The sequence below is a fragment of the Ovis aries genome, chromosome 25 (assembly GCF_016772045.2).
Source record: "Ovis aries strain OAR_USU_Benz2616 breed Rambouillet chromosome 25, ARS-UI_Ramb_v3.0, whole genome shotgun sequence".
Lineage (NCBI taxonomy): Eukaryota > Metazoa > Chordata > Mammalia > Artiodactyla > Bovidae > Ovis > Ovis aries.
In genome coordinates this window covers 5306982-5333772 of record NC_056078.1, presented here as the reverse complement: position 1 = coordinate 5333772, position 26791 = coordinate 5306982, and the positions used below count along the sequence as shown (strand labels likewise).

Here is a 26791-nt window from a genome sequence, read left to right as displayed (position 1 = left end):
CAAATATCCTGATTTGGTTTAGAGATGGATTCCTCCATGATTTAGCACTGATTAGATCCCTTTTCAATATTGAATGACTGTTGATTACAACATTTTAGTTTGTATATGCTAAACATCAAATACAGACAGTAAACCTTGGTATTGGTATTCTGGCAAAAAAAAAAAAAAAAATCAGTGTTATGATGTCCTTAAAGGCGAGCCATTCCAGGATCCAGGGTCTGGATAACTTCAGAGTCTTTGTACAACATTAATCTATGGAAAGATTTATCTGCCACAGTAACAGGAAGTTACTTTTTTCTTTCTGTAATCTATTTCATGTTGAAGCATTCGACCTTTTTTTCTCCTCATATCAGTATGCAAATTTAAACCACTCTCTATTTTTAATCCACCTCACTCTCTCCTCTGTGCCAAAAATATTGTCTAGGAAGAATTGTATCCTGCTTATTAGCTATATTTAAATTGCATATACATGATTAATTTGAAATCGTAATTTGAAACTTGAAAATATCTGGAGAGGCAGGTTTATTTTTTGTTAAACTTTGTATCAGCCCAGTTGGAAGGGGGTGTGGTTGGAGTATAAATATCTCTAATGTGGAGCCATGGGGTTCTGATTTTGCTGGGCCATTGACATTAGGCATATAGACAATTTCATAAGTACACTGTGATTTTAGTTGTTCATAATTTCATCTCATTTTAATCTAATTATGCAGATATGTGGTCAGTGTGTTCTCAACTTTTCATGGTTTAAACTGTTTTATTTGTACATCAAACAGTTTGAACAGTTAAGCAAAAGTTAATTCTCTTGTTAAGGCTTTTTCTTTAAAAGTACCAGAGACTCGGAGTAATCTCCAATTAGTGTCTCTGGATGCATGCTGCTTCATCAGAGAAGATGAATATCACTGCAGGTCAGGCAGGCTTAATCTGCATAGAAAATTAAGCATACTGGTACCTTATTAGAGGTCATGACATGACTCAGTCCATAGAACAGTTTGTTTCTTTCCATTAATCATAAATAGGTTATAAATGCACCTATTTCAGTTTGGCTTTTAACTGTCGTGAATGCCTAGCCCTGACATCCATAGTTTGATAGCGTTATCTTGTAGATTTCTTAGCCGTGGATCAGTGCTCTTTCTTACGTGGGTGCGCTCGGGGCAGTCTGTACCTTCCTGCACCCTCAGTGATGCTCCAGTTCCTGAGGATACAGAGCAGGAAAGCTCCATTCAGATCTTCACGGATCTTTATCTGCAACCTTCCTGAATCTCTGTCTCCACTCCAGAAGCTGGCCTAGAAGGGGTCCTGAACTTTGCTTCAGGCCTCTTCTCTTTGGGGCAACTCTATGCTTCTCTGACTTTCTGGAGGCAGAGTTTACTCCCCAGAGAAAAGATACTCCTGAAGTGAAAGCACTGCTGACACTTTCCTTCCAGCCCCTCCCAGTGCTTCTTCCACTCCCAGGAGCACAGACCAGGGCTTCCCAGTTTACCCAGCCTTCTCAGAAAAGATTCTGTCTTCATCATGAGAGATCTGACGGAGGGAGTAAGAGGAGTCAGCCCAGCCAGGACGTGAAATGCGTCATGAACCCCCAGTTCCATGCCCCTGAGACGCACTGGCCCTTTATTGGGAAGCCCTTTATTCCCTCACTCCATCTCCTTTGCTGCGTCCTTCCTTTTTCCTTCCCTTGATGTGCTCATCCACTCGATCTGAACGGCTAAGTCTGAACAGACAAGCCACAGTCCTGGCGAGGGTGCAGAGCAGCTAGAATTCTCAGTCCCTGCGACTGGGGCGCAGAATGGTCCAGCCATTCTGGAGAACGGTAGTGCATCTCTTAGGGTTTGACTCAAGAGAAATGAAAACATGTTCTTATAAACTTCAGTTCATGAATATCGTGAGTGGATTTACTCATATTCACCAGTACTGAAAACAACCCAAAGGTCCTTCAGCTATTGAACGGTTAAGCAAACTGTAGTAACTACATACAGATGAAACAGAACAAACTACTGCTGTCTACCTCGGAATGGATGAGACACAAATGCATCATGCGAAGCGGTGGTTATGTGACTATGAGCATTGTTCTAAGATTCATAGAACCGGACACTAAAAAGGGCAAATTTTGCTCTCTGTAAATTATGCCTCAATAAATCTGAGTTTTATATACATATATAACTTAAAATGAGTGGGTGGCATTGATATATAATATATATACTTGTATATAATATATAGAAATGTATACTAGCAATAATTATTTATATTGTAGACTACAGTTATATATGTATATATGCATATATATATACTGTTTACACAATATGTACTATCAATAATTATTTATATTATAGAATATTTATATACATATATAAAAAACTTCCCTATAGTTCAGATGGTAAAGAATCTGCCTGCAATTCAGAAGACATGGGTTCAATCCCTGAGTCAGGAAGAGCCCCTAAAGAAGGAGATGAAAACCCACTCCAGTGTTCTTGCCTGGAGAATTCCATGGGCAGAGGAGCCTGGTGGGCTACAGTCCATGGGATCACAAAGAGTTGGACATGACTAAGTGACTTCACACACACACACACACACACACACACACACTATATATATACACACACACACACATACACACACAATTTATTGTCTGTAAATTATTTCTCAGTGAAACCCTGGAGTTACTTAATGGGTTATGTTCTCAAAAGCAAAATCTCTCTTAACAAAGCTGTATCATCATGGTATCATCTATTATTCAACAGATATTTAGTCAGTCATTACTGCATATTAAGAATCTGCCAGTACTGAGATACAAAAATAAACAAATTCAGTCTTCCTTCACCACCGTAGGGTGCATTGGAGAAATCAGATGTTAATCAAATAACCATATATACACATATACACAAAAAAAAACAAAAGTCAAATTCCAACTGTTTCAAGTGCTTTCAAGCAGAGGGTCATAGTCCTGATGCCCTATAACATGGCGTGGCAAAGGGGTCAAGGAAGGCTTCCCTGAAGTGGCCGTGGAACGGTGGCCTAAAGATTAGTAGAGGTAATAAGACCGAGAAGAATGAAGGGAAACCAGGCAGAAAGATTAGTCTCTGCAAAGGTCCGAGGTGGGAAGGGGCAAGTGAGTCACTCACCTGGGAGAAGTTCTGTGTTGCTAAGTGTGGAGCTCGAGGAAGAGATGAGTGAGAGGTGAGGATGGAGACTGAAGTGGGGAGCAGAGCACACAGCGCCCCTGGTGTGACCATACACCCTGGGTTTGATCAGGCTGGTGTCCTAGCTTATTCCTGTGGAGGATGACTGATGGGACCCTATTATAGGTGATGTGTTGAAGTCTTGTCTCTATCTTAAGAGCCCTAACAAACCACTTTAGGAAATGGGCTGGAGGGTCCTGGGTGACACGTTCCCCTTTCGTCTGAAAGGTCATTCTGGCTGGGGGCGGGTAGAGAATTGATGAGCAAGCATGTCCTAGGGAAGACCCGTAGGTGAGTTACATGACCCTTGCGGTCCTCCACCTGAGAGACCGCGTAACTTGGGATAAAGCAAGGGCAATGGGAATGGAAAAACGTGGGGAATACTTGAAGAATGTGAAACTGAGAGCCTTAGGTGGGAAGGAGTGGGAAGAAAGATACCCAGGTTGTGGCCAACTGGACAGCTGAGAGCAGGTTAGGGGCGGGACTGGGGGGGCAGGGCCTGACTTGAACACATTGGGTGGAGGAGAAACATTGGAAACATACAAGAAACGTTAAGCAGACAAGGAAGCAGACAGGTCTAGAGTCCAGGCGAGAGATCTCTGCTGGAGATCGGAATTTGTCAGGTGTCTCATCTAGACAGGAATTCAGTCCATTTATGTAGATGACATTGACCAGGAAGAGCGTAGAGGGAAGAAATAGGAGGGTCTCACAAACCCCAGCACAACGGGCGCAAGGTCTGAGGGGTCCGATTCTCCCCTAATCGGGTGACGGCTGCCCGTCTCCCAGGCAGGGTGCATTGGAGCAGGACTCACTGGGCGTATTGCTTCTTGTCGTGTCTTCAGGGAGCGATGGCAACAACCTCAATTCCATCTTTTATGAGCACTTGACAAGGGCGCTCCAGGAGTCTCTCTGTGGAGACCTCATCCTCGGCCGGTGGGGCAACTACAGCTCTGGCGATTGCTTTATTTTGGCTTCGGATTACCTCAATGCTTTCGTTCACCTGATTGAAATCGGCAATGGCCTCGTCACCTTTCAACTTAGAGGACTGGAATTCCGAGGTAAGAGTCTCTTTACTGTGGAAGTTGTTGGAAGTTGGTCATTTGAGTGAACTATCATGCAGAGCTTTCATAAGAAGTCGTCCTTAAAAAGGAAGAGTGGGATGCCTGTCCTAGAGAATGAGTTAGGGAGCTTGCTGCAACCACATCTCATCACGTATTTGGATATGAAGAAAGTCCAGTCATCTGAATTGGTAATCAGGTTAAATGTACAGTCTGGTGTAAACCTTAGGAGTAGCAAGTCAGAACTTTGGTTTTATTTGGGGAAAAACTCAGAAGCACTAAATGAGTGTGGACCATGCGTGGGGGCTCCGTGTGGAGTCAGCCAGACCTAAAATGGAACCTGCTTCCTTGGGTTACAAATGCCACGGTCTGTTGTGGGTGAGTCATTTAGTATCTCTGAGTTTTGTTAAAAATTGTCTGTAAAATGATAAGAACAAGAATGACTGCCTCATACAGCTGTTGTGTGATCTAACTGAGATCCTGTATATGCAGGCACTGTTGTTGTTGTTTAGTTGCTAAGTTGTGTCTGACTCCTATGCAACCCTATGGACTGTAGCCCACCAGGCTTTTCTGTCCATGGAATAGCCCAGGCAAGAATACTGGAGTGGGTTGACATTTCGTTCTCCAGGGGATCTTCCCGATCCAGGAACCAAACCCATGTCTCCTTCATTGGCAGGTGGATTCTTTACTAGAGAGCCACCTGGGAAGCCCACTTGTAGGCACTAGATGAATGCTTACTGCCCTGTGGTTACTGAGTCCGCCTGTATCTTTGAAGAGTGGTTCTGATTTTTCCATGAATCAGACGCTGCAGTTGTGTGGTGATCACTCAGGGATCAGCGTCATGGATATTCCTGCGGCCCCGTCTCCTGGGCTCTTTGTGTAGTCTTTCACTCACACATGCCTTTCTCTACCACAGCACCCCCTCTGTGTCAGGCCACGTTCTGATGCTGAGGATGCACTGGTGCGCGACCTTGAGTCTCACCCTCAGCTCAGTTCAGTCGCTCAGTCGTGTCCGACTCTTTGCGACCCCATGAATCGCAGCACGCCAGGCCTCCCTGTCCATCACCATCTCCCGGAGTTCACTCAGACTCATGTCCTTCAAGTCTGTGATGCCATCCAGCCATCTCATCCTCGGTCGTCCCCTTCTCCTCCTGCCCCCAATCCCTCCCAGCATCACAGTCTTTTCCGATGAGTCAACTCTTCGCATGAGGTGGCCAAAGTACTGGAGTTTCAGCTTTAGCATCATTCCTTCCAAAGAAATCCCAGGGCTGATCTCCTTTAGAATGGACTGGTTGGATCTCCTTGCAGTCCAAGGGACTCTCAAGAGTCTTCTCCAACACCACAGTTCAAAAGCATCAATTCTTCAGCGCTCAGCCTTCTTCACAGTCCAACTCTCACATCCATACATGACCACTGGAAAAACCATAGCCTTGACTAGATGGACCTTAGTTGGCAAAGCAATGTCTCTGCTTTTGAATATGCTATCTAGGTTGGCCATAACTTTTCTTCCAAGGAGTAAGCATCTTTTAATTTCATGGCTGCAGTCACCATCTGCAGTGATTCTGGATCCCCAAAAAATAAAGTCTGACACCGTGTCCACTGTTTCCCCATCTATTTCCCACGAAGTAATGGGACCGGATGCCATGATCTTCGTTTTCTGAATGTTGAGCTTTAGGCCAACTTTTTCGCTCTCCTCTTTCACTTTCATCAAGAGGCTTTTTAGCTCCTCTTCACTTTCTGCCATAAGGGTGGTGTCATCTGCATATCTGAGGTGATTGATATTTCTCCCGGCAATCTTGATTCCAGCTTGTGTTTCTTCCAGTCCAGCGTCTCTCATGATGTACTCTGCATAGAAGTTAAATAAGCAGGGTGACAATAGACAGCCTTGACGTACTCCTTTTGCTGTTTGGAACCAGTCTGTTGTTCCATGTCCAGTTCTAACTGTTGCTTCCTGAGCTGCATACAGATTTCTCAAGAGGCAGGTCAGGTGGTCTGGTATCCCCACCTCTTTCATGACGTGGCAAATAAACAAGTAAACAAAAGAGCAAGCCAATCACAGCCTGAGGAACGGCAGAGAGGAGGTAAATAAGGTTCTATGACCAGGATCGGTGCAGGAGGTGAGGAAGCTTGTCGGGGAAGGGCCCTGAGGAGGAGAACAGGGAGAAGAACGTTCCAGGCCGGGAACTGGGAGGTGCTGAATGTCTGAGTCCAGAGCAACCCAGGAGGAATGCCGTGACCAAAGAGGCGGGGTTGGGGGAGGTCATGGGGTTTCTCCCAGCCAGGGGGAGGTGCTGCATTTTATTCTGTGCACCGTGAGGAGCCATGGAATGTTCTGGAAATGGGAATGACTGACCTAGAGCTTGTTCTGGTTGCTGTGTGGAAGATGTACTGGAGGGGATGAAAGGAGAAAAAGGGGGACCACCTAGGAGTGTCCTGTAGTCACCCCAGCGAGAGAAGAGAGCAGAGGCAGAGATGTGCTGGGAGGCTCAGAAGTGGTGGGCAGGCCTACATGTTGGGGTGAGGGAAGGTGGGGTGCTCAGTATGCTCCCTGCTTTCTAGGTTGAGAGCCCAATGGACATTGGTGCCTTTACTGAAACTGAGAAACCTGGATAAGGAGTGGCACATTGGGTTTGAGGATGCAGTCAAGAGCTCCATTTTAAATATTTTCTTTTTAAAATGCCCTGGATTCATCCTAGTGAATGTATCACATAGCTAGGTGGACATATGTGTCTAATGTTCATTTTTGTTGTTTAGGCCCTAAGTTGTGTCTGACTCTTTTGTGACCCCATGGACTGTAGCTTGCCAGCCTCCTCCATCCATGGAATTTTCCAGGAAACAGTACTGGAGTCAGTTGCCATTTCCTTCTCCAGGGGATCTTCCCGACCCAGAGACGGAACCCAAGTCTCCTGCATTGCAGGCAGACTCTTTACTGCTGAGCCACCCAGGAAGCACTTAATGCTCATTGGGGAGATATTTATTCAGCACTGATTATATGTCAAGCACTAAGTTAGGTGCTCTGAGTAAAGAAGCAAAGGCCCTGCCTTGTGGAGCTTGAAGCCTCCCTTAGAAGACAGGCGCGTGGTAAGTACTTACTGCCCAGAGACATGGCTGTTATAGCAGCACAGCGCGTGGGGTGCCTGGGGGCCGGAGGAAGGGCGCTGGAATCAGAAAGGGCGCTGGGGTCTGTCAGCTCAGCAGAGGAGGGGCTGCAGTTAGAACGGAGAGGAGGGAACAACTGGTGTGATTACAAGGAGGCACCAAGTAGCCAGATGTGGTTTCCAGGTGCTTTGGGAGGAAGGGGTCACCGACAGTGCTAGAAAGGTAAACAACAGCCAGGTCATGCCTTCTTGAACCTCACAGTGACTAAAGGACACGTTTCCACCAAGAACAAATTGCCGTCACTTCATATTTTAAAAACTATAACCCAAAGAGAATTCTTGTACATCCGTACAAATTCTAGGAATCTAATTTAGGGAGCTTATTTGGGAAAAGGTTATTGGGCCAAGAGAGTGACGATCAGACTCTAAAGAACAGAGAAGCACCATTTCCCTGATACTTTTCACAAATGCCAGAAAATGCCACAGTAGGTGGTAGAAATTAAGTGTCTGGGTACAATAATGCAATAGAACTGCCTATTTTTGAGAGCTTTCCATTTTTTCCTGGAACTCAAGGGAAGAACTTTTAAGGTTCGCTGAGTTGAATCTGAATTATAGTTATAGCACAAGTTTTATGTGGCTTATAGCATCTTCAGCAAACTTAACCGATCTTTGAATTGAAGGGTTAGTTAGGAGGCTTCCCAAGTAGCGCAGTGGTAAAGACTCCTCCTGCCAACACAGGAGACGTAGGTTTGATTCCTGGGTTGGGAAGGTTCCCTGGAGTCGGAAATGGCAACCCACTCCAGTATTCTTGCCTGGAGAATCCCATAGACAGAGGAGCCTGGAGGGTTACAGTCCATGGGATCTCAAGGAGTCATACAAGACTGAAGGCATTGAGCACATGTTTCAAACATGCATAAGAGAAATGTTGTATAGCTGAGTACCCAGGAGAAAAAGTAAAAAGTTTGGTGAACAGTTAGCCAGCCTCTGGCACAGCGGGTAATTTTCGCAACATTAGAATAAGAGTTTAGAACCTGGGTAGCCCAAATGATTGATAAAGGCTCATGGCCCATGCTGTTTCCATTGGATAGTACTATAGTGGAGTAAATTCAAATTAAGAATACAAATAAAGAAGCCACGTGTTTCTGTTCTACTCCTTTGGCCCATGCATCCCAGAATAGAAATACATTTTTTTTGTTGTTTTTGTTGTTCATGTAAGGAAACATGATTGTACTGCTGTTCTTGGTTTATGAGTATCTCTTGCATCTACCCAGCCAGAGAGCCTTTAAGGAAACTGTTCAAGAATTGGTGGATTAGTCAGCTTTAAGTCTAAGGTCAAGGAAACAGACAAGGAACTTTGGAAGGTCCTCAGTGTGAGGAGCACCAAATTCAAGGCTTTTCAAAAGAAATGGAACCTGTTGTATTTAACCATAATCCGAGTAGGCGGACACAGAGAAATGGGAAAGTGAGAGCTGATTATCTGTTCAATCCATTTCCATTCTCTGTTAGTCATCCAAGTGACCTAGCTTGATGGTTTGGCTTATTTCTATAAAAGAGGAGAAATATGAATGAGGAGAACAGAGTTTCCAACAAAAGGAGTCAGACAACTTGAAAATCCTGTTATTATAAATGAAGAGGAACCAAGAATAGGAGAAAAAAAAAAAAAGGCATTGGAGAGAGACTTTTATAAGATACAAAGCACTCTCTTGCCTGTGAAGGTGACAGCTACCCCCGATTGGTTTTAATCCCAATACTTCCTCCCATCTAACTGATGGGGAATCCAGACCCTCAAGATGAATTATTTCCCAAGACTCACAGCTACTTAGGGGTTGTTTGTTCAGTCGCTCTGTCGTGTCTGACTCTTTGTGACCCCATGGACTGCAACACACCAGGCTTCCCTGTCCTTCACTATCTTTCTGACTTTGTTCAAACTCATGCCCATTGAGTCAGTGATGCCAGTCAACCATCTCATCCTCTGCAGCCCACTTCTCCTCTTGCACTTAATCTTTCCCAGCATCAAGGTCTTTTCCAAAGAACTGGCTCTTCACACCAGGTGGCCAAAGTATTAAAGCTTCAGCTTCAGCATCAGTGGACTTCCAATGAATATTCAGTGTTGATTTCCTTTAGGACTGACTGGTTTGATCTTCTTGCTGTCCAAGGGACTCCCAAGAGTCTTCTCCAACACCACAGTTTGAGAGCATCAATTCTTCAGTGCACAGCCTTCTTTATGGTCCAACTCTCATATCCATACACGACTACTGGGAAAACCATAGCTTTGACTATTCAGACCTTTGTCAGCAAAGTGAGGTATTTGCTTTTTAATATGCTGTCTAGGTTTGTCATAACCTGTCTTCTAAGGAGCAAGTGTCTTTTGATTTTGTGGCTGCAGTCACTGTCTACAATGATTTTGGAGCACAAGAAAATAAAGTCTGTCACTGTTTCCTCTTTTTTGCCATCTGTTTGCCTTGAAGTGTTGGGACTTTATGCCTTGCTCTTGGTTTTTTGAATGTTGAGTTTTAAGCCAGGTTTTTCACTCTTCTCTTTCACCTTCATCAGGAGACTCTTTAGTTCCTCTTTGCTTTCTGCCATTAAAGTGGTATTATCTGCATATCTGAGGTTGTGGATATTTCTCCTGGCAATCTTGATTCCAGCTTAGAGGTGGGCAAACCCACAGGGCTCTTAACAAGAGCTTCTCATTCTACCTGACCATTTCATTTCCTCTTTTCATGTCTCCTTTTGGTTGGAAATTTGTACCATAGTGTTCATTTGGTTTATTAAACACTGAATAACTGGGATATGATGTCCTCAATCACTTGTATAGCTCCATGTCATTTTCCAAGTTGCACAAAAAACTCCACTTTAGGTCAGGATGTTCAATAGGGGCACACACGTGACTTGACTTCTCAGAGTCTCAATTTCTTCATCAAAACCTTGGTGTGATTATAAGTTCTTTCCGGCTCTGAAACATAGGCAGAACACTCCAACATAAATCACAGCAAGATCCTCTATGACCCACCTCCCAGAGTGATGGAAATAAAAGCAAAAATAAACAAATGGGACCTAATTAAACTTAAAAACTTTTGTACAACAAAGGAAACTATAAGCAAGCTGAAAAGACAGTCTTCAGAAAATAATAGCAAATGAAGCAACTGACAAAAGAATCAATCTCAAAAACATACAAGAGGCTCATGCAGGTCAATACCAGAAAAATAAATGACCCAGTCAAAAAACAGTTCAAAAAACTAAACAGACATATCTCCAAAGAAGACATACAGATGGCTAACAAACGCATGAAAAGATGCTCAACATCACTCATTATCAGAGAAATGCAAATCAAAACCACAATGAGGTACCATTTCACGCCAGTCAGAATGGCTGCTATCTAAGTCTACAAACAATAATTGTTGGAAAGGTTGTGGAGAAAAGGGAACCCTCTTACACTGTTGGTGGGAATGCAAACTAGTACAGCCACTATGGAGAACAGCGTGCAGATTCCTTAAGAAACTGGAAATAGAACTGCCTTGTGACCCAGCAATCCCACTTCTGGGCATACACACTGAGGAAACCAGAATTGAAAGAGACACATGTAGCCCAGTGTTCATCGCAGCACTGTTTACAGTAGCTAGGACATGGAAGCAACCTAGATATTCATCAGCAGACGAATGGATAAGAAAGCTGTGTTACAGATATACAATTAAATATTACTCAGCCATTAAAAAGAATACATTTGAATCAATTCTAATGAGGTGGATGAAACTGGAGCCTATTATACAGAGCAAAGTAAGTCAGAAAGAAAAACACCAATACAATATACTAACGCATATATATGGAATTTAGAAAGTTGGCAATGACAACCCCATATGCGAGATAGCAAAAGAGACACAGATATAAAGGGCAGACTTTTGGACTCTGTGGGAGAAGGCAAGGGTGGGATGCTTTGAGAGAATAGCATTGAAACACATATATTACCATATGTGAAATAGATGACCAGTCCAGGTTTGGTGGTGCCCAAATAGAGCACTCAAAGCTGGTGCCCTGGGACAATCTAGAGGGGTGGGATGGGGAGGGAGGTGGGAGGGAGGTTCAGGATGGGGAACACATGTACCCCCGTGGCTGATTCATGTCAATGTATGGCAAATACCACCACAATATTGTAAAGTAATTAGCCTCCAATTATGATAAGTAAATTGATTTTTTTTTAAAAAAAAAAAGAAAGAAACAACAACAAAAAGTTCTTTCCAGCTCTGATGGCTCATCAGTCTGGGAGCTATATGTCCTTCCACTATATCATGGGGAGAAAGTTGAACTCCCTCCGGGAGTTTGATAGAATTTCCTCCCAGGGAGGAAGCTCAAGGCTTCAGAGTCAGTGGCGGAGGAGGGATAAATGCCTAGTTGTGGATGACTCCAAAGTCCGTGACCTTTGTAAACTCCATGGCCTTGGAGGGTGGCAGGGAGCGAGGGAAGGAAATAGGGATGCAGGGAAGGAAGAAGGAAGGAAAGGGGAGGAAGGAGGAAGGAAGAAAACATAAGGAAAGATTACCCGAAAAGAAAGAAAAATGAGTAATCATTGTCTTTACATCTCTCTGGCTGTTGAAATTCAAAAAGAAAACTTTTACCTGAATATCCTTCTAAGCGTTAATATGGAACCACCACTTTTAGGAGCTCAGTTTCTTGAACTGCTGACTGCCTTAGCAACCATGCAAACTGGACGGCTCCTGCAGGATGAACATGGAAAGCAAAGGCATAGTTAGCTATCAAGAGGTAGCCACACATTACCATCAGGCCTGGAAAATATCACAAAAATGAGATTTGCGTTCCTGTCTGTGTGAAATGTTATCAGCCATCTCATAGTTTGGCTAACACCCCCATAATCACCACCCTGCGGGGACATTCTAAAAATAAGTATGTAACCTAATCTAATCTAAAGCTAATTCAACCCAAACCCTTATCCTAACTGGCTGATCCATGTATAGTCAGAGCTCCCGCTAATCTTGGAACCAGCTAGAATTCTCCTCCCTATGGCAACAATTAGGTCATCAGTGAGTGTACTTCTTTTGTCTGTATAGCTTGAGGAAGCTGTTAAGTCCCTTGGTTCCAAACTTTACCCATGAAATAATAGGTTCTCACTCAGAATTCCTCAATGCATATTTTTGTTCATTTCAAGTTATGCGACATACTGGTGAACAAGACGAAGCCCTGCTTGTCCAGATAACTAGAGTCTGGGAAAGGAGAAGTGCTTTCCTGGAGAACATTAACAGAGTCTGCATATTTTAACATTCAACACTCAAAGTGTGTGGGAGAAAAGCAAGATAATGCTTGTTTGAATTAAATATTAATTAGAAAGTAAATGACTCAGTAAGATTGAATGCATTGGTTTTTCTCATCTAGAAATGGAGGGTGGGGGGGATACCATATCATTCACAGATACCATTATTGGATATATTTCAGCTTTTCTTATGCTTCAGATTTGCCCATCATAAATTCCCCTGTGCACTGTGGGATGTGGTTTATTTCATTTTCTCCTATAGGCTAGAAGGAAAAAGTAAATTTAGGGAACTTTTGCTTGTAATTTGTCAAGGCTCATGAGACACTCTGTGATAAGGGAAAACCATGGACTTTGAATTCAAAAGGCCAGAACTTTCTTCTAGACAAGATGTTTTGAAGACTAGTGTCCTAATTTTACTAAAAGAAATTATTACTAAAAGAAGAGATTACATCTGCCTAGCTGGGTTGATGTGTGCAATCAATGAGATGCTCTCTGAGAAGTTACTTTTTAAGTTGGTAAATGTCCCATAAACAGAAATTAAAATTTTAAGAATATTGAATATAAAAATTCTCTGAGAAAAACTGTTACACCACATTCAAAATCTCACTTGCTGAACAGGTCATAAAACAAATTGTATTTCTATGGCCAGATTGTGAAGCAAATTGAGGCTCTTTGGAAGACAGAACTGTTATAATAAAAAATGTCTGCTATGACCACAAAATCAAACATGCTATAAATTATGTTCACATACTTTTCCCTGCACTGCACACTGAGCCAATACACTTCTCCTAAACCCTCAGTGTGGCATTTAAAAGACACTCGGGTCCACTTCTGTGCAGCACCAGGGACTCCACTCGGTGCTCTGTGGCGACCTGAATGGGAAGGAAATCCAAAAGAGAGGGGCTATATGTGTGCATATGGCTGGTTCCCTTTGCTGTACAGCAGAAACTAACACAGCTTTGTAAAGCAACTATACTCCACTTAAGAAAAAGATGCTTGGATCCAGTGCAGCTGAAGGAATGGAAGTTGGGACTGGGAAGAAATTATCTAGTAAAAAAATAAAGAACTAAACTCATTCAGTGCATCCATAGGTCAGGTCCTTGTTTAAGTTCTGTTCTGTGACCATTTCTCCATCTTTAAGGTTAGATTAATTTAAAGTGTGTGATCATCAAATGTATGTTTAGCAATTAGGAAAGGGTAATGAGACAGATTATCATTGTATTAAGTATTTCTTCCCAGAAATTAAATCTGGTGATGTCTAGGAGATACAGGGTCATTTCCCATGGCAAGTAGCTGGGGCTCAATGACCTGTATACTCCTTTCGGCTCACATTCTAGGATTCCATTCCAGAGAACTAGCGTAAGGTGGAGGAAGGGCTGAGAAAGACGTGTCAATAACATTGAAGCTGTAGGAAAAATTTGGGGGAAAAAAAATTCCACTGTGACCTTCTAAAAATGACATTCATTGAAAAACTTTTTTTAAAAGCTTTCCCTGACATTATTTCATTTGGCCACAAAAATGGCCCTTGATCTAATCAGCTGGCAGGAAGCAATGATAGTTTAGATTTCTGGTCTGAAGAAAAATGGTCTGAAACTCTTCATAATTACATGTGTTATGTGTATTACGGTGTTAGAAGGGGCACTAAAGAAGCTGAATCTTCAACAAGATTCAGCACAGACTGACCCTGACTCTCACAGCTTGTGTTTCCAGCATGTAATGCACACTGGCCTGTGTGGAGTCCGAATGTTCATGGAAGTGAACTGCTTTGAGCTTAGCAGTGACTATACTGTAAGTCCCCTACATATGAGCCTTCAAGGTGTGAGTTTCAAAGATGTGAACATGCCTGCAGCCACTGTATGCCAGCTGTTGTGCTGTGTTACTGTACTTTTCAAGGCGCTGTGCTGTGAGATGAAAAATGTCTTCTTTATTTTTCTGTGTTTGTTTTTTGTGTCTCATTTGTGTGAAAAGTATCGCATGCCTATTACAGTGCAGTACTGACTAGCCGGTTATGTTAGTGCAGTGCCTAGGCTACCTTTGTTACACTTATGAATGAATTGGACTTACAAATGCCGTCTTAGAATGGCCCTTGTTCATATGTAGGGAATGAATCTGATGGCCTCCTCCTTTTTGCAGACCTGAGCAATTCAGGAACAAGCTTACTTGTGACCTCAGAAGGAAATGCATTTGATGCAGTAACAGTCCAATATACATCCCGAACTGTACATTATACCTGCAACTTGAAAAGCAACTTGAAAAAAAAAGCCGTTGTTTTTGTTCAGTAGCCCAGCTCTGTCCAACTCTTTGTGACCCCATGGCATGCCAGGCCTCCCTGTCCCTCACTGTCTCTCAGAGTTGACCCAAGTTCACGGTCATTGCATCGATGATGCTGTCCAGTGCCGGAGTCCAGCTCCAGCAGCCAGGGATTCAACCTGAAGAGATGAACGCTGTCGGCGACTGAGACAGCCTCTCGTTTTTCTCTGGACTGCCTGTTTATTCCAAGTTTAAGATTCTTTTTTATACTTTTACAAAAACATGAGGCCAGAGGTTTGACATTTTCGGTTCCCCCTCTCCCAGATTTATTATCTCCATAAATCACTGTTGCTCCTCAAACAGAGTTCCTGCTTCAGTGATTCTCTCGGAATCAGCCTTATCATCTATTATCTAATCTACCTCCTCTAATGTGTCCTGTAGTTAACTTGTGATTACATTGTAACTCATGCTACATGCCTCAGTTTGCTACTTATCTTCCTAACTCCTGTTTGCCCCTAACATCCTGAGCTCACTATCTCCTAAAAAGGCTTCTAGCTCCAGTGTCTCTAAAAATTCCTAACTTCTATAAGCTATAGTAAAATATGCTAACTTTACAACATTCCTTAAATCTTTAACTTCTAACTGTTTTAATTATTTCTAAGCCCTAAATTCAGTAAACTCCTTTGCCATAAACATTCTCCTTGCAAATAGGCTTCGGATATCAATCCCTCCCATGGCCTCAAGCTGCGGCCTATGTGCTCATCCTGGAACACTTTTTTGTAAAAGTCCTTGAACAAATGTCAGTGATTAACTTTATGAATGATTTTCAGAGCAATGCTGCAGAAGGCTTTATGCCTTCTCATGCTCCTCTCAAGAACAATAAGCACCTTAATATTCCTTTGCAGTCAACTCAGCTGAGGAGAGGAAAAGACCAGTCAGAATTACAAGGCCTAACTCCTTCATCCCGGGATCCGTGCCTGCGGAATGAGGAGAGGGGGCTGGGGACGGTGCCTCCATTTTGTCAGTAATGCCTAATGCGGCTCCTGACAGTCCAGCCAGCTCATCCTCTGATGCCATCTTCTCCTTCTATGCCTAATTATCCTCCACTCCACAAGCAGGGTAGTTTAAGGATAATCTAAACTTCTCTCTGGCAGCACCTCCAGGAAACCTCACTCCTTAGCATATAGAAAACACCATCCTCGTATGCCTGGCATGTCAGGCTGATGAAGGCTGTGACTATGTCAAAACTCAGCTCAAATAAACATCTAGTAAAGTTATTGTAAACCATTATCGGTGGATGAGATGGTTAGATAGTATCATTGACTCAATGGACATGAACTTGAGCAAATTCCGGGAGATAGTGGAGGACAGGGAAGCCTGGCGTGCTGAAGCCCATGGGATCACAAAGAGTCGGACACAATTTAGTGACGGAACAACAACAATTAGTGGGTAACACTAAGCATAATAATGTTGATGATATTTGGGGTTTTCTGTGGAATCCAATTAGCCAGTCCTTGGGATAACTCACATCAGATAAAGAGGAACTTGGAGGGCCAGGAAGCCCAATCTTAAACGTGCTGTGCATTTGGGCTTTCATGTGCCTACTCTTGCTGGAAGGTTGTAAACAAGCTGACATTCTTCCAGTGCAGCCTTACTGCTGCAGGGGATCCGTTTTAATGCATCCTTTGAAGTCCCCATCACATAATGGCTCAGCGCCTCCATCATTTCCTCCAGTTTCTCCATACACAGCCTGTACCCTAGTTTCAGTCCCATCACTCTTCACTTGAAATGGGACTCTGGGTGGCTGACTGCCCCATGACCAATCTCTCCTCTATACTCTCCCAAGGCCTCAGGGGAATGTTTCTTAAGTACAACATTCTCTCTCTTAATTGGGACTTAAAAATACCTGTTACCCTTCTGTTACCTACAGAATGAAGTTCAAATGTCTCCATAAGCGTCAATTTCCCACTCCAGTCATCCTGCCCTGCGCCTCCCCTCTCCCCTCCAGGGATCTTAGCCCCACTTCCTAGCCAGGAGGGCATCTCCTCCACTCTTGTCTGCCCGCCCTTCCTTTCTCATATTCACAGGCTTTCTCCTTTGGCTTCCCAGTTTTCCCCAGAGAATGTCACCTCTGCCTCTACCATTAAAGCAAGCATGCCTGCACTCACCAGCCCCACAGGATAGCCACACTCCTGTGCTTGTCAGGGAAAGTGTGTTAAAATACACTGCCACTCAATACACAGTCATTGTCAGAACGAGGTGCAGAGGGGAGCTTCCTGGTGGTCCAGTGGTTAAGTTGCTGCACGTTCGTTGCAGGAGACACAGGTTTGATCCCTGATCTGGGAACTAAGATCCCAATTCTTTTTGGCTGCACCACAAAAATTAGTCAATTAAAAACTAAGTGGAGAGACATGGTCCATATCAGGGAGTTCCTGAAAGGTGTGAGGTCCTCCCAGTCCTCCTGCATCTCCAGAATCTGCCCTTGGGTGACACCAGACCTCTGGAGCGCCACATGCCTAAAACTGAATTAGTTTGGCCACCTATAGAAATTTTTCTTTATTGTGCTTTAATCCTATTAGAACAGCTGTGGAACCTCGTGATTGCACTTGTGCAAGCTGATAAGGACCGTGGGCACCATATTGTGCAGTGTTCTCTCTGTGATGGGCTGGGGATGTCATCTCTGTGCTGTCTTCAACAGAAATAGCTGCGATCCTCCCAAGCAATTATTTTCCTTTTGTCTTAAGGACGTGAGAAACTCCTCGTTATCTTTCTATACTACTGGTTGGTAGAAAGCCCGAGTGAAATCAGTGGTCCACCTTTAGTAAATTTATAGGACATCATAGAAGGAAGTGAAGGTTTCTTGACATTCTTCTGGCTCTGTTATGTTTTTCCTGTCCTCATCTTCAGTTAAAATTTCATCATTTGCTTTTGTACTGTGTGTGCCTTTTAAGACTGACTTCATATCTTTTTGGAGTGAAGTATGAATAAATAAGCCAAGACTGACCTGTCCCTGGTAAAGAAGGCCAGTGGTGCTTAAAGGGAGGCAGTGTTTGCTCCTTTGGAAATGAGGAAGGGAGGAGGAAATGGTCAGGTGGTCAGGAGAGGCCCGTCTGGTGTAGCCGCAGCCTCAGTGGCTGCCCTGCATTTTGGCTGCGCTCAAGAAATTCATGTATATCCTGTGTGCAAGATATCTGGGATCTACTGGACACATTGCCAGTTCAAATACTCAGTTTTCACAGCTTTCATGAGGCACAATCATTTATCAGAATGAAAAGATTCCCAGATACTCTCAAAATTCATTTTTAAAATATTTATATAATGCTTTCCATGTCCCACTAAGTTAGACCATGAGAACACAGCCACATAAAAGATGCCAAGAGTTCGGTTCAGTGGAAACTCCAGAGACAGTCGTCTGGAAAAGGTCAAGTGTGGGGGCAACTGACCCCCCGTCTTCCTTTTGAAGGAAACATGCTCTGAACCCAGGGAGACTCTCTGAGAAGACATGGGCCTGATTTGCATGTGAACAGCAAAATTAGTGCCTTTGCAGAAATGACTGTATTTCATCATTCTGTTCTTTTACGGTGTGATCCTGACTACAGGAAGTCCCTTACATACAAACAAATTCCATTCCAAGGGCATGTTCGTAAGTTCACTTTGTTCCTAAGTCCAATAAAGTTAGCCTGGGTACCCACCTGACACAATTGGCTATATAGTGCTGTGCTGTAATAGGTTTATAAGACTTTTCACACAAATAATGCATTAAAAACAAACACAAGAAATAAAGAAAACATTTTTAATCTCACAGGACAGCACCTTGAAAAGTACAGTAGTACAGTGCAATAGCTGGCATGCAGGGGCTGGCACCGAGTGAACGGGCAAGAAGAGCTACTGAGTGGAAGAGGGAGAGGAGGTGGGAGATGGTAGAGCTGAAGGATTGTCAGCAATAGGAGATAAAGTTCTCGACTGGAAATTTCTTTTGTAGGGTGCTTACTCTATGAACCTTTCATTCCTAAAAAAAGGTACAAGACCTACCTGACCTCAGTGTTTATTAAAAGCCTTGGGCAGTTATGACTGCCTAGTAGTCCTTCAGAGCAAACCCCTTCCTCAGCTGGTCCTCTCATCAATGTAGATATGAGCTCTTGCTTCTCCCAAAGGATGCCACTAAGTTATTTTCTTCAGTTAGTAGAAATCCAGGTTATTCATTGTCTTCACGTACTCATGAATACACGCACACACCCCTTCCAGTTTGATGTAAAACAAACAGCGCTGACATCAGCCCAGCGTGATAAATGCCTAACCTGGATGGAGGAGAAGGAAGGAAGCAGAAACTGGAAAAAACCCTCAAGGCATGTCATTTAAACAGTTTTGCTAATCTATTTGAGGTGAAGTTCCCCCTTTTATGCTTCTCCTTTGTAAGGTCTATTTCTATGAATTGTCTTACTTTCACTGAAAGAGCATCTCTCCTCAAATCATCTAATTAACCAGTGTTGTTGTTGTGCCACTGAGCGGGGAGACTTCCCTGGAGTCCAGTGCCCCTGGTCCTGGGGTTCTGGTGGGCAGCTCAGTTAGGACTTGGAGGCCATTATTCACGCTGGGTGCCCCCAACATGTGGTCTGAATTACTCACTGATTGCGGTTCACCTGTGTTGTTTCTGTGCGTCTTGCCCTGCAGGAATAAAAGTTTCATATTACAGAATGAGCAAAGAGAGCCCTGAAATGTTTAATAGAGAGTGCTTTTCAGCTCAGACCCAAAGCCGTGAGGTCTTGGAGAAAGACAAACGGAATCCTAAGACCCAGGATCAGCCCCTCACTGTTTCACTTTACGTTACAACAACCTGCTCGCTCTCTTCTTCCGTATCATAGGCTGTTATCATGACAGTTCTGTGTGTACACTTTTATTTGAAGGTTGCAGTTTTTCATCTCTGATCTATTATGACCATCTCACTCATGGGTACTATAGAGAGACTTAGTTTAAACGTCGCCTGTTTTTATCTTCCTCTGGTAATGTGAAAGGTGAAATGAAGTCGCTCAGTCATGTCCGACTCTCTGCGATCCCATGGACTGTAGCCTACCGCGTTCCTCTGTCCATGGGATTTTCCAGGCAAGAGCACTGGAGTGGGTTGCCATTTCCTTCTCCAGGGGACCTTTCCAACCCTGGGATCGAGCCCAGGTCTCCCACATTGTGGGCAGACGCTTTACCGTCTAAGCCACCAGAGAAGCCAGAGGCTATTGCAGGCCCTGTGGATTTTCTCAATAAGGTATCTGTTGCCTGTATGGCACTAGTAGTAAAGAACCCACCTGCCAATGCAGGAGACATAAGAGATGTGGGGGTCAGGAGGTCCCTGGAGAAGGGCATGGCAACCCATTCCAGTATTCTTGCCTGGAGCCTAGGGGGCTACAGTCCATAGGGTCACAAAGAGTCAGACACAACTGAAGCAACTTAGCGTGCATGCACGCCTGTAATAGAGTGATCTGGATAAGAATCCTTTCATTTGTCATCCAGCCTTTCCTTCAGTCATTCCACCAACCACTTTGTTATCACCTACCAAGTACCCGGCATTGTGAATAATGAGATAAGACCCCAGGAAAAGTGAAGTGCGGAAATGGGTGTGCGGACAGTTTCATGTTTGCATTAAGTTTCAAAATACTTGCTAAAGGAGTCAGATGTCCTGCTTCTAGTCATATGAGGGGAGGTGATTATGCCCTTGCACTTGGGCCAAGAAGATCTTCCAGGACACCCTTCCTCGTAACACTTCAATATGCATCTGGTTGCTCTCAGACTTCTCCACCTGCCACATTCTTTAGCCTCCTATTGGCTCAGCCTTGACCTGCAGGTTTCTGGAAAGGGAAACTGAAGGATATAACCATCCTGCATTTCGGCATTAATGTCCATGGCTGCCATGAGAATGTGTCTGTTCTAAGACACACACATACACACACACACACACACACACACACACACACACACACACACACACATAGACAAAAAGAAAAACAACACAGGAGGAGATGAGAGTCAAAATTAATATGAATGAATAAATGAATTAATGATTATAAAGTTGGTGACTTATTTGGGGGTATTTGCTTGAACTAAGAACTATACAAATCTTCTGATTTCCAGACTCTCTTTAGCATCTTTCTCTTAGTAAGGGCAAGAGGGAAATCCATTCTAAACAAAGATTATCCTATGATCTCTTGTAAACTTCCATCGTGTTTGTTATTGCCAGGAACCTACTGCCAGCAGAGGGAGGTGGAAGCCATCACGGAGGGTGACGAGGACGACAGGGGCTGCTGCTGCTGCAAACCAGGTCACCTGCCCCACCTCCTGTCCTGCAATGCCGCCTTTAACCTCCGCTGGCTCACCTGGGAGATCGCACGGACCCAGTACATCCTGGAGGGCTACAGCATCATGGACAACAACGCAGCCACCATGCTGCAGGTTTTTGATCTCCGAAGGATCCTTATCAGATACTATATCAAGGTACTACTCCGGGTCCCAGACACGTGTCTGAGTAGGAATGCAGGGCTGGCTCAAAAGACTCCTGGAGAGTTTTGTAAAGAGCTTAAGAAGTTTCTCCTGAGTGTCTGAAGCAGAGGCTTAGTTCAGTTTCAGGACTGTTGGTTTTGTGAAAAAGCCTCAGAGGTTTGGACTGGCCTGAGGTTTTGTGCCCCAAGTTAGGGCACCCCCACCTCCAGTACCTCCTGGAGGCTGTGGACCAGTACCTCTTGTCAGATCAGTGGCGGGATTGGATTAGAAATAAAGTGCACAGTAAGTGTAATGCACTTGAATCAACCCAAAGCCATGCCTCCTACCCCCGGTCCATGGAAAAATTATCTTCCACAAAACTGGTCCCTGGTGCCTAAAAGGTTGGGGACTGCTGTTCTAAGCCTGGAAACGAATAGGCAGTCTCTTTTCTTACCTAGATCTTTTTCTTTATTTTTTGAAACAATCATGGCTTCCCAAGTGGCTCAGTGGTAACGAATCTGCCTGCCAATGCAGGGGACGTGGGTTCGATCCTTGGGTCAGGAAGAGCCCCTGGAGAGGAGAATGGCAACCCACTCCAGTATTCTTGCCTGGGAAATCCCATGGACAGAGGGGTCTGATGGGCTACTGTCCATGGGGTCGCGAGAGTCGGACACGACTTATTGACTAAACAACACCAACAAAAGTCATATCATATAAAACACACTATTTTAATCATATTTAACTGTACAGTTTAGTGGCACTAAGTATATTCACATTATTGTGAAGCTCCCACCATCATCCATCTCCCAAATTTTTCACTTTCCTAAACTGAAACTCTTCACTTTTAACACAGCATGAGTTGTTAGTAATGATGGTGCTGATAAATGGAAACATCTTGGAAATATGACCAAGCCTAAACTTTCATGAATTATAAGTATTAATTTAAAGGCTCTACAAATTTCTACTTTTTAGAACCAGAATGAATTTTTTTAAGCTCATGATAAAACTGCAAAAATAGCTAAATGATCCCATCAGGATTAGCTTTGGCAGCCTTTTCTCTTCACTCATGTGGGGACTAGCACATTTATTTTCAGTTGCTGGGTACCTGCATCTATCCAACCTGTACTCAACATCAGAACAGGTCCTGGTTTGGAATATGTCTCCGGGAAGACAAATGTAAGACTTGACCAAGATGCGCAGTGATAATCGGGATGAAAGTATTTTCTAAAGGGTTAGGACAGGCAGAGGCAGTTGTGTCTGGGGATGTCTATGGTGGCTTCTCTTCTGAGGGACTACTTTGCATGGTGCAAACCCTGCATGGTCTTTAAAAGGGTCCACATCTTAGTGCCATTCATAATGAAGAAGCTCATCATCTGAGACCCCAAGCTCCCTGCGAGCTGAGGCTGAGACAAGTGGTCCAGCAGAAATAAGGAAATACAAAATCAGAAGATTACACAGGTGCCTGAAGTTTTGGGAGTTTCCATCAACTACAAAGAAGGATGTTTAGAAACTGGGAGTAACTGCTTGATTGTTCAGGAAATAGAATTCAGACTATGAAACTCAGAAGGGCAAAGAACTCTTAATGATCACACCCCAAGGTGATTGCAACAAGAGACATTGGGGAGACCCTGTTCTGTGGCAGAATGTTTTAAACAGCTTGAGCGATTCATGCTCACCACCTTTGTGTATGTTAGACAGATGGAAAACGTTATATCCAGACCTCATGCAAAATAATAAATGTCCAACCTCAGACAAATTGGGGAAGATCTGGGAAGTGAATCAGGAAGTTGTGATCTTTTGTGTCATGACTCCACGTGTTCCCCTGGCCATTGTATCTGAGGTCCAAGAAGGTTTTCATACAGAGTCCACTTTGGGCAACTCAGTCTATCGGTTGACATTAGACTTGGCGGTGGGTCGTGAAATCCCAGTGACTCACACACAAGTATTCCTCTCACACATAAACGAAGCCCTGCTCCAAGTGCTCAGGGCCCCAGGTTTCTTCCGGCTCCAGCTCCGCCATTTTGAGTGTCAAGACAGGTTTCCGAGGTGGTGCTAGTGGTCATGAACCCGCCTGCCAAAGCAGGAGGCACAGGTTCAATCCCTGCATTGGGAAGATGCCCTGGAGGAGGAAAGGGCAACCCACTCCAGTGTTCTTGCCTGGAAAATCCCATGGACAGAGGAGCCTGATGGGCTACAATCCACAGGGTCTCAAAGAGTCGGACGCAACTGAAGCGACTTAGCACACCCATCTCAAGGCTCAAATGGATGGAAGAAGGAACCCAGAAAGTGAAGGATATGCACCAGCTAGCTATTCCTTAAGAAGGTTCCTGAAAGTTGCCACAGAATGCTGCTGCTGTGTCCCATTGGCCAGAATGTTGTCATATGCCAGCTTTGAGGGGGTTTGGAAAGGTGTTCTGGGCAGCCATGAACCCGGAGAGAACTTGTGTGTCATGGAGGAAGGAGAAAACTGATGTTAAATGGCGACCAGCTCTCTTTGACACCTCCCTCCAGAAGAATCTGGTGTAGTTCCTAAGTGACAACAAGATGTGGTCATTGCAGGGGAGTTAGATCCAGGGGCTGACTACAGCTGTGCAAGGGTCTGGGAGCTTAGTCTGAGGGGCAGCTAGAGGTCTAGAGGGGCCAGATTAATGAGCCCGGAGGCCACGTGCCTCCTTGGTGCCTGTATCGCAGATCCTGTTCGTGATGCCAATTGTCTTGCTGTTCACACTGTTCGCTCAACTCAGGGTAGGCAAGGCTCGTGCTAAGAGGCTGGAAGAAGATGCGAGGAGCCGTAGGAACTGCAGACACGTTTATTCTCTCCTGGTTGGCAAGGCAGCCACAGCACAGCCTCTCTCCTGGCTGACTTAGCAGCCGTAGCAGCAGCCGCAACAGAACCGTAACACAACTGTAACGGAGCCATAGCCTAAGCTCACATAAAAGAACCATGAGGTCGCTCCAGCGTAGCCCCAGCGCGGCAGCGGCCAGCGCTTTCATGGTGAAGCCCACACAGGCGTATCACGCACGGGAGCCCGTGACCGAGTGAGCACCTCGTGATGCACATGCGCAGTGCTGCAAGTGAGCTCAGCTAGTACAGTCTTCATTTACAAAACGTGGGGTGAGAGAGCCTGAACTCGCCACCTCGGCTAATTGGCTGTCTCCCCACAGTGCCTCAAGAGTAGGGCAAGACAGAGGGGGCGATTCAAGATGGCAGAGTAGAAGGACCTTGGGCTCACCTCCCCTCAGGAGCACACCAGGAAACAACTCACTGCTGAACTGCGATCCGTAAAAAGGACAGGGAGAAGAGCGCAAGGCTCTGTCTGCCACCCAGCGCCATCCGCTGTGATTTCTGATTGGGCTTTGCGCCCCACCCCTTTTCTTTGCCTGTGCACCCTGCCCCGACCCCAACCCTAGCCTGGCCGCAGCCCAGCGCTCCTCCCTGTGCTCCCGCAGCACTCACAGCGTCTAGTCCAAACTGAGCTCACATGCCAGCTCCTCTTACAGTCTGCCTGGGGGCCCAGGCTGGCATTCACCCCCGCCTCCTCTGAAACCCTTTCCCCTCCCCTTCTGGTAACTCCATGAGCCCAGGAGACACACCCCTGCCCGCCCTGTGGATCCTCAGGGCTTCCTGTGATGACTTACCGCTGGAGGTGCCCAGGGTTTTGGAATGAACAAAGAAGGTTCCAGGTAATGTGGAATCCAGAGTCCTGGCCATCTAGTCGGGAAGGATGAGACCCATGTGTAGGCAGGGGTCTGAGGGGTCTGCCCCAGGCATTGGTGGTGAGGATGGAGTCCAGGACTGAGGCTCGTCTCTGCGAACCTCGTCTCAGTCACTCAGTTGTGTCTGACTCCTTGAGACACTGTGGACTGTAGCCCACCAGGCTCCTCAGTCCATGGGATTCTGCAGGCAAGAACACTGGAGTGGGTTGCCATGCCTTCCTCCAGGGCATCTTCTTGACCCACGGATCGCACCTGCATCTTCAGTGTCTCCTGCATTGTAGGCAGATTCTTTACCGCTGAGCCATCAGGGAAGCTCGGTGACCGTGGAGCTCCCCATAAACAGCCTCGCCATGGACCAGACAGACCAGGCCCACATCATGGGGCCAGCAGGCCTCTGTGAGGGAGCGAGAGCAAAGGGCTGAGGGGCCCCATCTTGGTGCACCTGCTTGGCTTTTCCAGAAGCCTGGGGGCTCCACACGAGGACCTGACTTTTGATGCGTCTCTCCCTTCACAGTCCTCCTCTCCTAACTCCTGGAAATGTGACTCCCAATTCCCTGTACGTTTTCTAAAATGACAATTTGCAAACTAAAAAACAAATCCAAGATAATGTGCGAATGGTAGCAGGCTGAGGGAGGCCCCCAGAACCTGCTAGATAATAGTGGGCTTGTGGAGACAGTCCTTTGATTCTGTTTTATACATGAATAAAAGCCAACACGAGAGCTTTGGGTAGGCAGGAGAGGGGCACAGGGCATGGTTTCTGACCCGGCAGGACAGCAGGCAGGGGCAGATCTGTAGCATCAGGCTCCCTCAGCTAGCCAGGTGATTGTCGATCGCCATGTCCTACCAGAAATTCCCATTCTGTGTGCCTGGGAAGTACCTATGTTTTAAAATAAGTTCCCTAGGCGATTTATGGCAGAAAGCAAAGAGAAACTAAAGAGCCTCTTGATGAAAGTGAAAGAGGAGAGTGAAAAGTTAGCTTAAAACTCAACATTCAAAAAACTAAGATCATGGCATCCAGTCCCATCACTTCATGGCAAATAGATGGGTTAACAATGGAAACAGTGGCAGACTTTATTTTGGGGGGGCTCCAAAATCACTGCAGATGGTGACTGCAGCCATGAAATTAAAAGACACCTGCTTCATGGAAGAAAAGCTATGACCAACTTAAACAGCGTATTAAAAAGCAGAGACATTCCTTTGCTGACAGAGGTCTGTATAGTCAAAGCTATGGTTTTTCCAGTCGTCATGTATGGATGTGAGAGTTGGACCATAAAGAAAGCAGAGCGCCGAAAATGATGCTTTTGAATTATGATGTTGGAGAAGACTCTTGAGAGTCCCTTGGACTGCAAGGCTATCAAACCAGTTAACCCTAAAGGAAATAAGTCCTGAACAAGACTGATGCCAGAAGGAGTGATGCTGAAGCTGAAGCTCTAATACTTTGGCCACCTGATGCAAATAGCTGACTCATTAGAAAAGACCCTGATGCTGGGAAAGATTGAGGGCAGGAGGAGAAGGAGATGACAGAGGATGAGATGGTTGGATGGCATCACAAACTCGACTGACAAGAGTTTGAGCAAGCTCTGGGAGATGATGAAGGACAAGGATGCCTGGTGTGCTGCAGTCCATGGGATCGCTAAGAGTCAGACACGACTGAGCAACTGAACTGAACTGATGTGATTTGGTATGCAACTAGATGTGGGGACCACTACAGATGTTTGTGCTCAGTAGAAGAGATGTTTTGTAACTCTCGGTCAGTGCTCAGGA

At 44.9% G+C, this 26791-nt stretch overlaps 1 protein-coding gene across 2 annotated transcripts in view; it reads left to right on the top strand.

Moving 5' to 3' along the window:
• PCNX2 (pecanex 2) overlaps positions 1 to 26791 on the top strand; it is a 311506-nt gene that overhangs the window by 234398 nt on the left and 50317 nt on the right. For both annotated transcript variants that reach the window (XM_012104979.5, XM_060406546.1), the window contains 2 exons: positions 4019 to 4234; positions 21072 to 21325. In XM_012104979.5, the coding sequence (XP_011960369.3) occupies positions 4019 to 4234; positions 21072 to 21325 (470 nt within the window). The remainder of the gene's footprint in view (positions 1 to 4018; positions 4235 to 21071; positions 21326 to 26791) is intronic.